Source organism: Scatophagus argus, chromosome 23, assembly GCF_020382885.2.
Source record: "Scatophagus argus isolate fScaArg1 chromosome 23, fScaArg1.pri, whole genome shotgun sequence".
Lineage (NCBI taxonomy): Eukaryota > Metazoa > Chordata > Actinopteri > Scatophagidae > Scatophagus > Scatophagus argus.
In genome coordinates, this window is record NC_058515.1 from 4,044,709 (window position 1) to 4,059,152 (window position 14,444).

Here is a 14,444-nt window from a genome sequence, read left to right on the forward strand (position 1 = left end):
ACTAAACTGCTACTGATGAAAATAACTGTACTTCAAGTCATATTTTTGGTAATGTTACAAATACTGAAACATTCTCTTTATAAATGCAATGAAAGGAAAAAAAATTCAATTAAAGTCAGACATGAATTGTACATGACATTGTCCTGTCAATGCAAATCTAAGTGTCCTACCCCTCATGTCATCCTCTGTTCAGTATTAGGGGTGCTCACCTTCTCTGTGTCCTCTTCTGTTTGTCCCCAGAGTCTGTATGCACCTGGTTTTTATGTACACCAGAAAAAGGAATGTAGTCAGACTGCTCTTTATCGTTTATCAGTAAACAACTCCCAATAGATTACCGGAATTCCCTTGAGGAGCATTCTGAAACTGAAAGAACTGATGATGCTCACATGAATTAAGATGTAACAACAGACCCACAGAAACGAAACACAAATGTAGACATTTGGCGTTCCCCTACAAGGGAAATATCTTTGCCAAGGCATGTAAACATTTGCTTTCTTGGAATGTAAAAATCATTTCCCAGACATGAAACACAGTCACAATTCCTTATATTTATTGTGCAGTACAGGAGGGGATACAATTCACAAATCAGATGAGTTCCAATCCCCCACAAAAGAGGAAGAAGAAGAAGTATTAAACAGTAAAAAAAATCTCCCAACATGCAGTATAGAAGAAAGCAGTACTTCTCAAGTTCAAATGCATTGTGGGAATCCAGTTATGTTAGACTCAGAGGCAGTTTGTGTAAATTATGTTTCCACATACCTCAACTTTACTTTGAACACTAAAGAACAAGAAAATGTTTTCCCCATATGAAATCGTCATGTCAACATAATAACAAACAAAAACAAAAAAATCAAATAAAATCAAAATCCATGGATGGATAAAATCAAAAAATCCTTGCACATTTGCATTGCGGACTGCAAGTCATTGAACACACGCGTTTGTCTGTTTTTCAGAGTCTCAGCACAAAAACGTTAGAGTAATGTGAGTAAGCAGAATTTGTTACATTCTGAATTTGCAACATAACAGTGATAAGTGGCAGGTTATAATGTCTGTGTTGACTGTACACTCAGGTTGACATTACTTGCCACTCAGCTGGAACTGAGTCAATCTCTCTTTCTTTCTTACAAGAAATCCTCTTCTGTGTTTTCACTTTCACTTTTCCATAAACGAGTACATATCCCCAGTACTATCTCCGTCAGGAGAAACCAATAAGGAAGAAAAGAGAATGAGAAAATGTGAAATTAAATTTATTGATAACGGAAGAAACTTAGCGACGGAAAGCATACAAGATGATTAGACGTTTTCAGCTGTGAACAACATATCTGACTACACTGTTAATTATTCCTATAATTTGCTCTGACTCGAAAAAATTCTGAAAATACCTTTTAACTCTTAGAGCTCCATAATTTCTAACAATTGAATTTAACTGAGCACCAACTGAAAAGCCCTGTGCTGTCATTAATTCACACTATTGATCATTTATCTCAAAATTATCCTAGCAACCCAGATATATTTTGAAATATTTTTTTGGTATCACGTTGCAACTTCCCAATGTCCCAAACTTCCCAAAGTGATTGCACACCGGTAGGTTTGTCAAAAGACAGTGCGCATGCGTCGATACGTGTGTAGCCTGTTACAGACGCTCCCGCAAGAATTTCCCTTCAGGGATAAATAAAGGAATTCTGATTCTGATTCTGATAAAGGTATTCATTAAAAGGTACCATAGATGTCATAGTAGTGTCAAAGAATCTCAAAGAATGTGATTAATTCTCTCATTTGTTTCAATTTCATTTCACTGTTCTCTATTTCTATCTCTAAGTCCGCATTCTGCCCATCTACAAAGGTTTTGGTCTTTTCCACAAAGACTTTGAGGGTCTGCAAAAGTCCCTCCATTGGCAGAAAGTTGTCAGGTAGTTCTTCTGAGGCTTGTTTCATCAGAACTGTTGTGACCATTGTTGCCTAATGGAGAAAAATAAAACCACTTCATGACATGTCACCAACTCAGTTGGCTATGTTTTTGTGTCCACTGCAATACATAAAGCTAATATTCCATCACTGAATGTACACCAATACAGTTTCACCGGAAGTCAGTGTGATTACATACTGCGAGATACAAACTCCTAGATGAGAAAGTTTACAGCCTTGTGGAAGTTAGTAAATAATATATGTGAAACTGCAATTCATTCAGACCTTATAGAACACAATGTTTTGGTCACCTGATTTATTCTGATGTACTCAGCAGAATGTGGCTCAGGGAAAATGTATATAAGTGTATACTTAAGATTACTTAGTGCATTGGGGCACAATTATGCTGGAATATGAAAAGACCTTTCCAAAACTGTTGCAAAAAAGTTGGAAGCATATCATTGTCCAAAATGTCTTTATATACCAAAGCATGAAGATTTTCCTTCACTGGAAATAAGAGGCCTGGCCCAACCCCCCCAGTACAGACCCATCCCAATACTTTTGTCTAGAAAGTGTAGGAGACAATATCGGTTGCACTCTTCTGCTAAATTTTATGCTAATGTGCTGTAATTGGCTTACACCATTAATCAACAGAGAAAGAATCACTATTCAGGCATACAGGAACACAGGCTGAGTATTAAGTTTTTCCTTTTTGTTTTGTTGAAACAAAAAACACAGCAAAAGTGATAATCAGGCCATTACAATCTGTCACTGTGTCATTGTAAAAGTTGCATTGCAAAGATCTTTGAGATTCATCGCACAAGCAGTGAAACTACCAAACAAGAATTCACATTCACTTTTTAGGGCTGTGGAATCAGTACCAACATCTATCAGAGCCACCTCCTACAATTTCTGTAATTAAAATAAAATGAAAATCTTTGCAAGTCTGAAAGTGTCTTTTAGCTCTGAGACTTTGAGCGTTTCCAGTAATCAAAGTAAACAGTTTAACTGGTTTGAATGATGAGTAAAAGGCAGTATTTGAAACTTACCAGCATGCCTCTCAGCTTCTTATTTCAAGATTGCAAAGAAAAAAGGCATCAGATGACAACAACATGTCCCGAGGATTGCATTTATTTGGGTTTCCCACATACATTGAATTTGTACAATATCTAAATTTTATCATATAGCTTACACCTCATTCATAATTCACTGTGATTTATAAATCTGAACATTTTTGTTTTTGTACTTCCTGTTATTGCAAGAAAACTGACAATAAACCAGCAAAAGGAAACAAATGCAATGTTCTTTTGAATTATCCACCTTTTAAGATTTGAGCTAAAAAGGACTCGCAGGACTGTTTATTATGTGTAATTTTTCATGTCAAAAAATTTAAACAAAAAGCCATAATTTCAAAGGCACTTAACTTCATACAAACATTACATGAAGTGGCACAATTAAAAAAAAAAAAGGTTCTTGCAATAGATGCAAAGTCAGAGACAGAGGCATGAAATGACATAGTTACAGTTCAGCTGCTTGCCCTTCAAGGAATGTGATTAATTTCTTCAAATTTTCCATTTGCTGTTCAGTGTCGACCATTCTTGCACCCAGATTGTCATTGCGCTCCTTGGTTTTCTCCAGGATGCCCATGACCTTCTCCATAGGTTCGTGCAGTTCAGGAAAGTCAGGTAAATCTTTTTTAATGAGTGCTGTCATTTGGTTCATGAGACTCAGATATGGACTGATGAGCTCCGTAATGGCGGCACTCTCTGCCTGATGGGTAAAAAAACAACAACAACAAAAAAACATCATGTCACCAACTCATTTTGCTATGATGTTGCATTATGTTGTATCCACTGCAATAAATGATGTCATTTGTGAACAAGTGACTAGTCACTAAATTTGCTGACCTTGATAATCTCCATTCGTTGTTCATGTTTCTTAAGGGATTCCTTATAGATTTTCTGCAAATGAAGGGAAAGAAACATGCAGCTCTAAGACTGTACCTCAAACACATTTCCAACTCCCTTCCGGTTCCCTTTTGTCTTCACACCTTGAGCTGACATCAGTCCATCAGGGCATTCCTCCATTCATTCATCCATAGACTTGATTTCTCACTCTTCTTCCCCACATCCCTTCATCTCTCTTCCCTCCCCCCAGACCCCTCAGCCATCTTTTCTACAGCATCTTAGCTTTCCTCCATCTGTAATATTCTAAATTCTTAGAATTATTCTAAGAGTTATTTAAATAATAATACACAATGTGTTTTCAATAGCAATGGGACATTGAGCAACAATATACTCACCAGCTGCTCCTTGTCAATCAGTGAACTTGCGAGGCAAACCAGACACAGCAGAGAGAAGATGCAGAAAAGGCCTTTGGTGTTTCTGACACCAGCTACTCCTTGGTTTCTGGACAAAGCTGCGGCTGCCATTGCTGCTCTAAATCAAAATAAGAGAGCATAGAGGATCAGTGAAGAATTGTGAAGGAAATGCTAAATCTGAAACTGAATGAAACTTTTTAAACTGTAATAGTTAAAGCTGTAGAGTACAAAAAACCGTTTTATAGTAACTTACAGTATCAGAACTTACCTGCTTGCTGAAAGAGAGAAGAACTGCTCTCCAGGTGAGGTGATGATGAGACGATGCTCCACAAAATGATTTATATACCCCAGGTGACACATCACCTATTCAGCAACTCTCTTAGTCTGCGTGTGTGTGTGTGTGTGTGTGTGTATGTGTTGTGCATTTGTGCACCCATATTAGGTTATTCCTTTGTATCTACCTGATTCTGTGTGTTCAGTTTCATATTCACAGAAACAGAATTCGGAAGTTTCACTTCACAGGAAGTCATTGTGGGTACATACTGTGAGATGCAAACTCCTACATCAGAAACTCTAAAGTCTTGTAGAATATATTAAATTATATATGTGAAACTGAAATTTATTCAGACCTAACAGAATAAGTTGTTTTGGTCACCTGATTTATTCGGCAATGGAGGGAGGCACTGGTGGTTCCTAAGCTGAAAGACTAAAGTGTTTCTAGTAAACCATACAAAGAGCAGCTGACTGAAAGTTACCACACAGCTGGCAGAACAATCAAGCGACATATTATGTTTATGTAGTGGAGGCTTGATGAGCAGATGGGAGATGTGCAAAACAGGAAGTTGCACCCAGTTGCAGTGGATTTAAAGCACTTTTGTACCCGTATGACTTGAGGCAGACAACAATCCAGCACAAACTGTACAAAAACACATGATACACAACTCGATACCGAGCAGCACTGCGCAACATTTGTCATAAAACAAAAGCTAAAATTCAGAAAAAGTATTAACAAGGCCGATCTTATGATCTGCCATTATAATGTCCTCTTTTGCAGTATCAAATTTCATCTCTTAAAACTAATATTGTCTTCATGAATACGAATCTAATGTTTTCCTTTTAATAGAAACCCAATTTCACTAAAAAACATTCTTTTGTGCTGTAGTGCTGTCTCACAAGAAGGAAAAGTTAACATTGCAGAATAAACATTTTTGATGAGTGTAAGGAGAATGAGGTCTAATAACATGAAACAAACTTAACCACCACCTGCCGGTTGATGAACAAAGAACTTTATTGTTTTACTCTGTGGACAGAGTAAAGGGCGTGCGTGAAGAGATGTGCTTCAGCAGTCTCATCCTAATCTGGAAATGAACAACAATAGTTGGGTGTTTGCCATCATCCATCCATTCATTTTCTATACTGCTCATCTGTCAGGATCGCGGGGGGGCTGGAGCCTATTCCAGCTGACTACGGGCGAGAGGTGGGGTACACCCTGAACTGGTCGCCAGTCAATCGCAGGGCTGACAGGGATTGTGGGAGGAAGCCAGAGAACCCGGAGAAAACCAACGCAGGCACAGGGAGAACATGCAAACTCCACACAGAAGAGCCCAGACCGGGATTCGGAACCTGGAACCCTCTTGCTATGAGGCGACAGTGCTAACCACTGCACCACCGTGCCGCCCTGTTTGCCATCATAATTTTTCAAATCATTTTGTGCTGATGAATAGTTCAACAGCTAAGAAGCTGAGTCTTGGGTTCTGAGGTGCAGAGTTCAAAACCCTGACCAGGTGCGACCGCGGTTGGAGAGCAGCAGTGTCCCCCTTTTCCTTTAAAAAGCACTTAAAAACTCATCTCTTCCAACTGCACCTTCTCTCCTAACATCTCTAACCCTCTAACACCCCTTTCATGTTCTCCTGCTCTCCACTCCTGCTCTTCTACTTAAGCACTTCTGATTATGCTTTAGCTCTTATTGCTTTAATAAGAGCTTTGCTTTTATTGCCTTATTGCTTATTGCTTATTGCTCTAATTTTATTGTACTGAAACTTGTTGTTACTCACTCTGTAAGTCGCTTTGGATAAAAGCGTCTGCTAAATGAAGTATAATGTAATGTAAGGTAATCTTGCACAACAGTTTCCTCTAAGGAACATAACGGTTGAGACTCAAGCACACTGATTTCTCATAAGGAGTGCTTATTCAGTTAAGCATGTCCCTCACTGGGACATTGGTTCATGTTGTATCCTGTTTTCTAGCTTTCCACCCACACAGTTGTGTAACCATTGGGTTATTACACACCAATATTGCATGGTGTCCGTCTTTAATGTGTAATAATGTGATATAGTAGTAATATAGTAATATATGATATATGTATGCATATATATGATAATATATGCGAGTACATGGATTATTGTATATCAATGTAATTTTGCAATTGACACATAAATATTCAGTACAAATATATACATATGCATACAATGAAATACGCAAAGATTTCAGGGACAAGCTAATGTTAGCCAGTGCAATTTAATGGTTTTTCGGACATGATACATCACAGAGGTAAATGTTAAACCAGGAGTTTTGCATTTTTCCGGTTTATTCACTCAACTTTATGAGCATCTCCACAAACATATAGTATTGTCATGACCACTGATCATCAGAGATACAAATGGTTTCAGTTCTGTTTACCAGCCTGAACCAGAACCAGACTGTCCAGAACCAGACTACCAGACTAGCTATCTGTCAAAATAAACTTAAAATGGCTCATTGTGATTGGTCCAGCCTTCACATCTCTATTGTATAATTAAAAGTAATTTTAAACATGAAAAGGAAACAATTCTGAAAGTCTGTTTTCCCAGTCTGGGCCACTTGTACAAGAGGGTGGTCCCAAGTTCTTTAGACTCAGCCACAACGCCCTATTGCATAACATTAATAAAGCTCATCTGTAGGCCTGCAGCATAAGCACTTGTCTACATAGTTAATGTAATTATTCTTTCTGCCAGAAGGGGGAGACAAGAGTTCCACGCTGCAGGTGAAAGTTATTGAGACTCAACAACAGGATAAAGCCTTGTTGCTATTGTGCTTCATTGCGTTCCTCACAATCGTATTATCATGGCCACTTGGTTTAAGAAGTCTCTTGTTTCCAAAGAGTCAGCTGCTGCAGTTGTATAGTTAAAAGGGCTTCAACTGTGTATGTTTTGTTTGCAGTAGATTCCACTTGATTTCACTTGTACAGTTAAATCCCAGTTTCTTGCTAGATTATCAATGAAATATGTGTTATGGAATTTTAACATAAAGTGTATAATAATCATCATATCATAGACCGAAGATAATCATTAATCAAGTGAACAGTGAAGGGTTGAATGTGAGCACTAGCTGTCAGAATCCAGCAGTTGTCACACCAATATGCAAATAATCACAAACAAAGACCAGTTAACCTTTAACAGAATTTGGTAAGAAAAATAATAATTTACAACCAACATTATTTCCAACTAATAGAAATCTGCCATGGACTACAGCGAAGCAACAAACACTAGTAACCACACTAACCACCAACTACAGCTATGCAGAAACACGTGTGCGTGTGTGTGTGTGTGTGTGTAGGGGTCACCTGACGAGGTCACCTGAGTGATGTCATCCCTTCAGTTTCAAGATGATGGGCTCAACAGGGAGGTTTGAGTGGAGGGAGTGAGGAACACAGGGGGGAACAGCGTGGTCCAATGAGTAGATGGAGCAAACCTGAGTTATGTTACCATGTGATGGTTGTGGGTGTCTAAAGTGTGTGTAGGTGGGTTAGAATAAGAGGGAGAAGAGAGAGAAAGAGATGTAGAAGAAGCAAACAGCAATGCCAGCGAGTTAAACACTTCTGGCTTACGTCTTAAGATAAAAGAACGTAAAATAACCAAGCTTTTAGTGACAGGGACACAGAGGAAAGCCTTGAATGGTTCTCGCTGTCACGACGGCGCATGAGGAAAAAAGCACGGAGGAGCGCAGCAGGGATGCTTTTGTTACCTACATGACGTCCCTGGGGGGGACCAAGGATTTGAATGGGTTCTGGTGTTTCTCTTACAATGAGAGTCACAAGAGAGGAGTTTGAATTTAAGCCAAACAAAGAGCTGTAAAACTTTGGCTCAGGCCTCTGGGACCACATGCAGGCCTCTTTGTTGTTCTAAACAGCACATGGCATTAGATTCCAACACTACCAAACAAATATACATTTTTCTTCTGTACCTTTTTGAGCTGTGTGCACATTTGTAGGTACCTCAGTTTCAGATCAAAGACACACTGTCATCTGACAGCAGGATGCAAGCAACCTGCCGAAAGGTAAAAAAGTGAAATTAGTGTGAGGAAATTGGTTATTGTGGTTTGCAGAGAAAGTGACGGTTTAAGAAGAGATGGATTTAGTCGATGGGTTTTTGACTACTTTTATTTCTACATGTGCAACCAAAAGTATCTTAATGTTACAAGACAAAGTAGAAAAGCTTTTGTGAGAGAGTAGCAGAACTTTTGTTGCATGTGGTTTTATTGCAGAGAGCTGAAGGCTAGTCTTTCTGTGGCTTTCGATCTCGTCGTGTTTTCGTCACAGTGGAAAATGAAGACTTGTTGTTTAGCTGCATGTGCATGCAAGCCACAGCAAAGACAGAAAGCTACTCATCTAAATTTGTTATGTTCAAATTCACTTCACAATTTTAAAATGGTCTCTATTGTATGTCAGTATGTTTCATCAGAAACAGAAAATGACAGATTTGTGGAAATGTTTTCTGCATTAGCGTATGCTTTGTTTCATATGCAAAAAAGTCTCACTCACTCCTCCCTCCTTGCAGCCTGATCCTTAATAACCCTATAAGGACATCTGACAGCTATCAGTGTCTTTGCTGGCTCCTCCTCCATCAAGTCAAACCTCAACCGTATTTATTTATGGTAACGATCAAGAAAAACAAAAAGATCAGAAGCTGAGAGAGAGAGAGAGAGAAGCATGTGTGAATCAGACCACATTGTGTTGTTGCTTCTTTTGAAGCGACTTGTCTCTCATTCACTCTTGCTCCTCCCCCAAGAGACCATTTGACTCTCCCGATGAGTAGGTTTCACGGTGTCCTTAACCTTTCACTGGACATCAAATGTCTTGTTGTTCCTCTCAGATGAAGGGTGAATGAGGACAATGAGAAAGACAACGGCTTTGGCTGAAAGACAGAAACAATTCGAGCAAGAAAATGCAAACTGACTATGAATGTAGGAACTTTATTTTTCGTACAAAATCACTGAGTCCTTCTGCCACCTTCTGCAGTGTGGCGCTGTTTTTCAGGGGTTGGTCTCGAGCCTTTACTTTGAAAATCTTAATGCTTCAGCACACCAAGACGTTTTGGTCAATGTTATGCTTCCAATTTTTTGGCAGCAGTTTGGGGAAGGCCCTTCTCTCTTCCAGCATGACTGGGCTCCAGTGCACAAAGCAAAGTCCATAAAGACATGGTTGGATGATGAGTTTGGTGTGAAAGAGTTTGACTGGTTTGCACAGAACCATGAACACCTTTGAGATGAACTGGAATGAATAGAGTGAGCCAGGCCTTTTCGTCCATATATACCTCATAAAAGGGAGTTACAATAATCCAGTGTGGAAGTTATAAATGCATGGACTAATTTTTCTACATATTTCTGACCCAATGTGCCTTCAGACTCTTTTCACACAGACCTTTGCTCTAACAGACCTTGTGGTTTTCCCCCTGTGCTCAGACCACACTGTACTGTCTCTTCCTGTCAAACAAGGGAACTTCACTCAACTCCTCCTCTGGTGCATCTATCTGTTGTCTATGTGGACAGCTACCAGAATCAAATACAATTAGCAAGACAGAGAGCTAGAGAGAGAAGAGAGACTAAAATCAAAAGTTTGCTAGTAGTAGTTTTTAATTTCACATTTTTTTTCCAATACAAAAACGAGAAGTCCTCCCACCCACCCACACCAGAACCGGTCAGCATATTAATATGATTAAAGAGTAAGTTTCACTCTGAACCACTCTGAGTCTATCTGCTGGCTGCATAAATAACACGAGTCTCCATATCTATCATGTTTCTTATAGTTGGTGAATACAAACTCAAGTCACCAGCTTCCAGGTCATCACAGTCCAGATTCTGTAAAGAATGCACACAATTACACATGTCAGATAGTGGGTGAAAACGACTTGATGGTTTAATGAGTTTACCTTCTATAGCATATGAAAACACATGAGATTAAACAATAAAACTTGATTCATCTCACAGTGCTGTTCTTCATTGGCAGATGAATGTCAGAGACAATAAATGTCTAATCAGTTAACAGGCAAACCATTTTCATGTGTGTATGATGTATGTATGAAAACAACCGATATCAGTATCTTTCTGACGTTTCCTCACATTAACAACCAGACTGATGCTGACATTTACAAGAATAACAGTCAGGATCACACTGGTCACCCCATCCTTACTGCATTCTACAGAGGGACCAGTGCATCTGCATCACTGCCTGGTATGGTAACTGCACCACAGTGGTTCAGAAAGACCTGCAGCGGGTCGTGAGAACAGCTGAAAAGATCACCATGCTCATTTACACCACACGCTGCATCCCCAAAGCCCTCATCATGGTGGATGACCCTGCACACCCATCACACAAACTGTTCCTTCTTCTGCCGTCTGGGAAAAGATACAGAAGCATTCGTGCTCTTACAACCAGACTGTGCACCAGCTTCTTCCCCCAAGCCACAAGGCTTCTCAGTTCTCAGAGGCTGGACTGAGTTCGCTACACAACAAAACATGTACATTCTCACCTTACCTCGTTATGTTTATGGCATGTTATACCGTATACAAAACTGTCCCTACCTGCACTTTATGGCTGTCTCAAACATTCCACAGCAGGACCATGTCCTGGTTGGTGCTGCTCCTTGTTGTTTGTAACTGTAGTCTTTGTGCAGTACGTATAGTCTTGTATAATCTTGCAGTCTGTGCTGTGTGTATAGTCTGCACAGTCCTTGTGCAGTATGTATAGTCCTGTGCATTATGTATAGTCTCACATCAGTGTGCACAATGTACAGTGTGTATTTAGTTTCTAGGGCAGCACCTGGAGGAACGCTGTCTCGTTTCACTCTTCACTGTTACAGCAAACAGCTGAAATGACAATAAAACCTCTTGACGTGACTTGACATGTATGAACATCAGATCTTTATTGCAAAATGAAATGTGTTGGTATCAGTGGTTCTTGCTGTCACAATCAAAGCATATTAACATGACACAGCATCATTTCCAGTTGCCTCCTGAGTCTATCTGGTGGCAGCATAAACAACATTTGGCTCAGGCGCTCTCCTTTTTGCTTTTGGTCGAAATGTCACTGCTGCGTAGTTCAGCTCATCACAGCTCACGTTCTGTGGAAATTTTAACGTGGTGAGTTGACATGAATTTAATTCCAACAATAAAGCCTGACACATCTGATTCTCTAGACATTTGCTTAGTAGGACATATTCAACTTGTCAGTGCTCTCTGATGGACAAACCATAAAAAGGAAACTGTTAAGTCCCTCAAACATCCTTTTGCCATTTTTGATCACCATTAATTACAATTTCATTAATTACTTATTGGTCCATATATTTATTCAGTGCAGTATATATACATGCATATATGGAAATTTGCCAGTATTTGAGGGACAAGTTAAGTACAGTGTTGCAGTTTTTCGGTCCAGTTGGGTTCTACCAAAGAAGATAGAAAAGTAAATGTGAAAACTGCATTCACCTCACTTTGCTGTGGATTGTGATCTTCTTTATCAGCTAAGAGACAGAAACAGAACATATGGTCAGTTCATTGATATTTGGTTACCAGGAGTTCTGTATTTTTCTACATTATTGACACAACTTTATGAACATTTCAACATCAAAGGTAAACGTAGGATGGACCCAATAGCTGTGAAAAGTACCTGTCTGCAGTTTCCTGTTTTGAACAACGAGAACGATAATGACCATCAGAAGGCAAACAGTCAGACCACCCAGGATCGCACTCGTCATCTTTGCAACTCCGTTAGACTCAACTACAAGAAAGATCATGAAGTCAAACTTGACACCTTGCAAAAATCAATGAAAATGAACCGAACTGAAAATAAATCTGAAAATCTCACTTGTACACTTGCTGATCACGTCATCATGTGGCTCATCACTACCTTTGGAGTGAAGATAATTAAATCTTTTGTTTTCACAGATTCACTGTTTAAACGGCCACTTTGTTCATGCGTTGTTGGAAAACAATTATGAAAATACAGTATAAACATAAAAGAACAATGAAAAGACATTAGAATTACTTTACCTTTTACATTTAAGCGTATCACACTGAAAAGTGGTCTTCCAGTATTGTAAAATCCACAAAAATACAGTCCAGAGTCAGATGAATCCACATGTTTGATTTTGAGAGAGACAGTGGAGATGTTGGAGCTCATTTCAAATTTTCTGCTGTCATATCCATCACAGATGTTAGGTTGCGAAGTGAACATGATAGAGATACAGCTGGTGTTGGTTCTATTGACCAGCTTGAACCAGAATATCACAGTTCCATACATGTTCCCTTTGGTAATCCTCAGTGTGACATCTTCACCAGGCTGAGCCTCCACAGTCTGATACTCAGAAAGCGAGACAGAGATCCAGCCTGAAAGAAACAGCAGACGACAGTAGACTTTAACATGAATATCACTTCATAAACATCAGCATCTAAATTATAGCAACATAAGTTTCAGTCATGGAACGTTAAACATGAAATACTGAGTTTATCAGTGAATGTAAAAATAATTTAACGTCAATACTTACTGAGGCTGTATAGAATGGAGGCGACTAAAGTGAAGCTCATCATGGTGTGTCTGGCTGAATGTTCGTAATTAGAGTGTGCAGCAGGAAGGCTGCTCCCTATGTAAAGAGGTGGGCTGGTTGCTCTGACTGACTACATTCATGTCTTCAGGAAAATAGGTGGTGATACATATTTTAGATGGCGTGAGTATCACACAAATCTATTTTCCACAAAACATTATTTGGTAGTAATCTTCACACCAAAGTCATTCAGTACAATCAACAAGACATAATAAGATAAGACATAATGCATAGCACAACACCTTTACCTGATCATAAAGCTCAAAGTTGTCAGAGACATTGAATTCTTCAGAATGTTTGACTGAATACAGGAAGGCACTCAAGCTGAGATAAAAGTTAACATGTTTATGTCTGGCAGTATTTCTGCACTCTTGTTGGAGGATGTTTCTTTTTTCCTTCTGTTGGGATTATGCACTGGAGTAAAGCCAGGGTGAAACATTGAGAGCACAGTCCTCTTGTGGCCCTGAAACGAGCTGCCACATATTGTGGCTGTGTTCCACTGTGGATGCTGCTCTCTATGAACACTCTGTTTCAGGACAATGTGGTCACCTGAAGGTTCCTCCAAACGTGTGGATGATTCTTGCTCCGTTTCAGTGACCACAGCGTTGGTGACCATAACCAGCAACTTTGTTGTCCATGATGGCCATGGATGGATAAACCTGGGCCACTATGGTTTTAGGTTGACGTCAAGGTGTCAATGCACTGGCACGTGTGAGACAAAGTGTGTATTTGTATATAGGTGACTACACCCCGAATTTTATTGTATTATTTGTTGTGGTCTTGTGGATCAGTGATTATTGTCAAGGTAACATGCAGACATCTTTCAAGATGCATCAAATCATTGCTCTCACGTCTGGTTGTGCAAGTGTGAGTCTGTAGCTTTTGACATGCCTGAAAGCAGCTTCTCATGGATGTCAGTCAGTCAATATGTGATGGGTGGAGTCATGAAACAGGTTGGATATCAACTGGTGAATTTTAAGCAGCTTCACTCTTGCTGCACCCTGCGAGGTCTTTGATGCGTGTGCGGTTATGGCTGGAAACCAGTCTTCCTGTGGTTGCTGTTTGTTGCCTTCGGGTTAATTTCTTCACTTTTATCTAAACCAGGTGTACAGTTATAGTATTTTTGTATCCACGACTGGCTGCTGTTTACTTTTTCTTTTTATAATTCATACCACTAATGTCAAACAAGTCACCTCACTCATGGCAGTCTAGACAGCAATCTGTGTACAAAGCATCAGTTTATAGAACAGTTTTAGTCAACAAAAGGGGAAAAACAGAAGGGACACATTGAAAAAAATTACATTTCCTTTGACAAGGAAGATGGTAACATTATGTTTCATTATAAATTGGGGTCTCAGTAACAT

At 39.4% G+C, this 14,444-nt stretch overlaps 1 protein-coding gene across 1 annotated transcript; it reads right to left on the reverse strand.

Annotated features, from left to right (window-relative positions):
- Positions 1–10,986: 10,986 nt before the first annotated feature.
- On the reverse strand, positions 10,987–13,194 carry LOC124054981. The gene is made up of 6 exons (XM_046381557.1): positions 13,024–13,194; positions 12,530–12,865; positions 12,345–12,386; positions 12,147–12,257; positions 11,966–12,000; positions 10,987–11,601 (listed from the first exon to the last, which is right to left on the reverse strand). Exons 1-6 carry the CDS (start codon positions 13,064–13,066, stop codon positions 11,500–11,502), a joined length of 669 nt encoding a protein of 222 aa, XP_046237513.1. The 5' UTR covers positions 13,067–13,194; the 3' UTR covers positions 10,987–11,499.
- Between the last annotated feature and the right edge of the window lie 1,250 nt (positions 13,195–14,444).

Excerpts from the sequence above, each read along its gene's own strand:
- LOC124054981 (XM_046381557.1), bottom strand. The coding sequence starts at position 13,066 with ATGATGAGCTTCACTTTAGTCGCCTCCATTCTATACAGCCTCA. Across the intron at positions 12,258-12,344 it reads CGTGATCAGCAAGTGTACAA|TTGAGTCTAACGGAGTTGCA; the intron begins GTGAGATTTTCA and ends TCTTTCTTGTAG. Across the intron at positions 11,602-11,965 it reads ACAATCCACAGCAAAGTGAG|AACGTGAGCTGTGATGAGCT; the intron begins GTGAATGCAGTT and ends AAATTTCCACAG.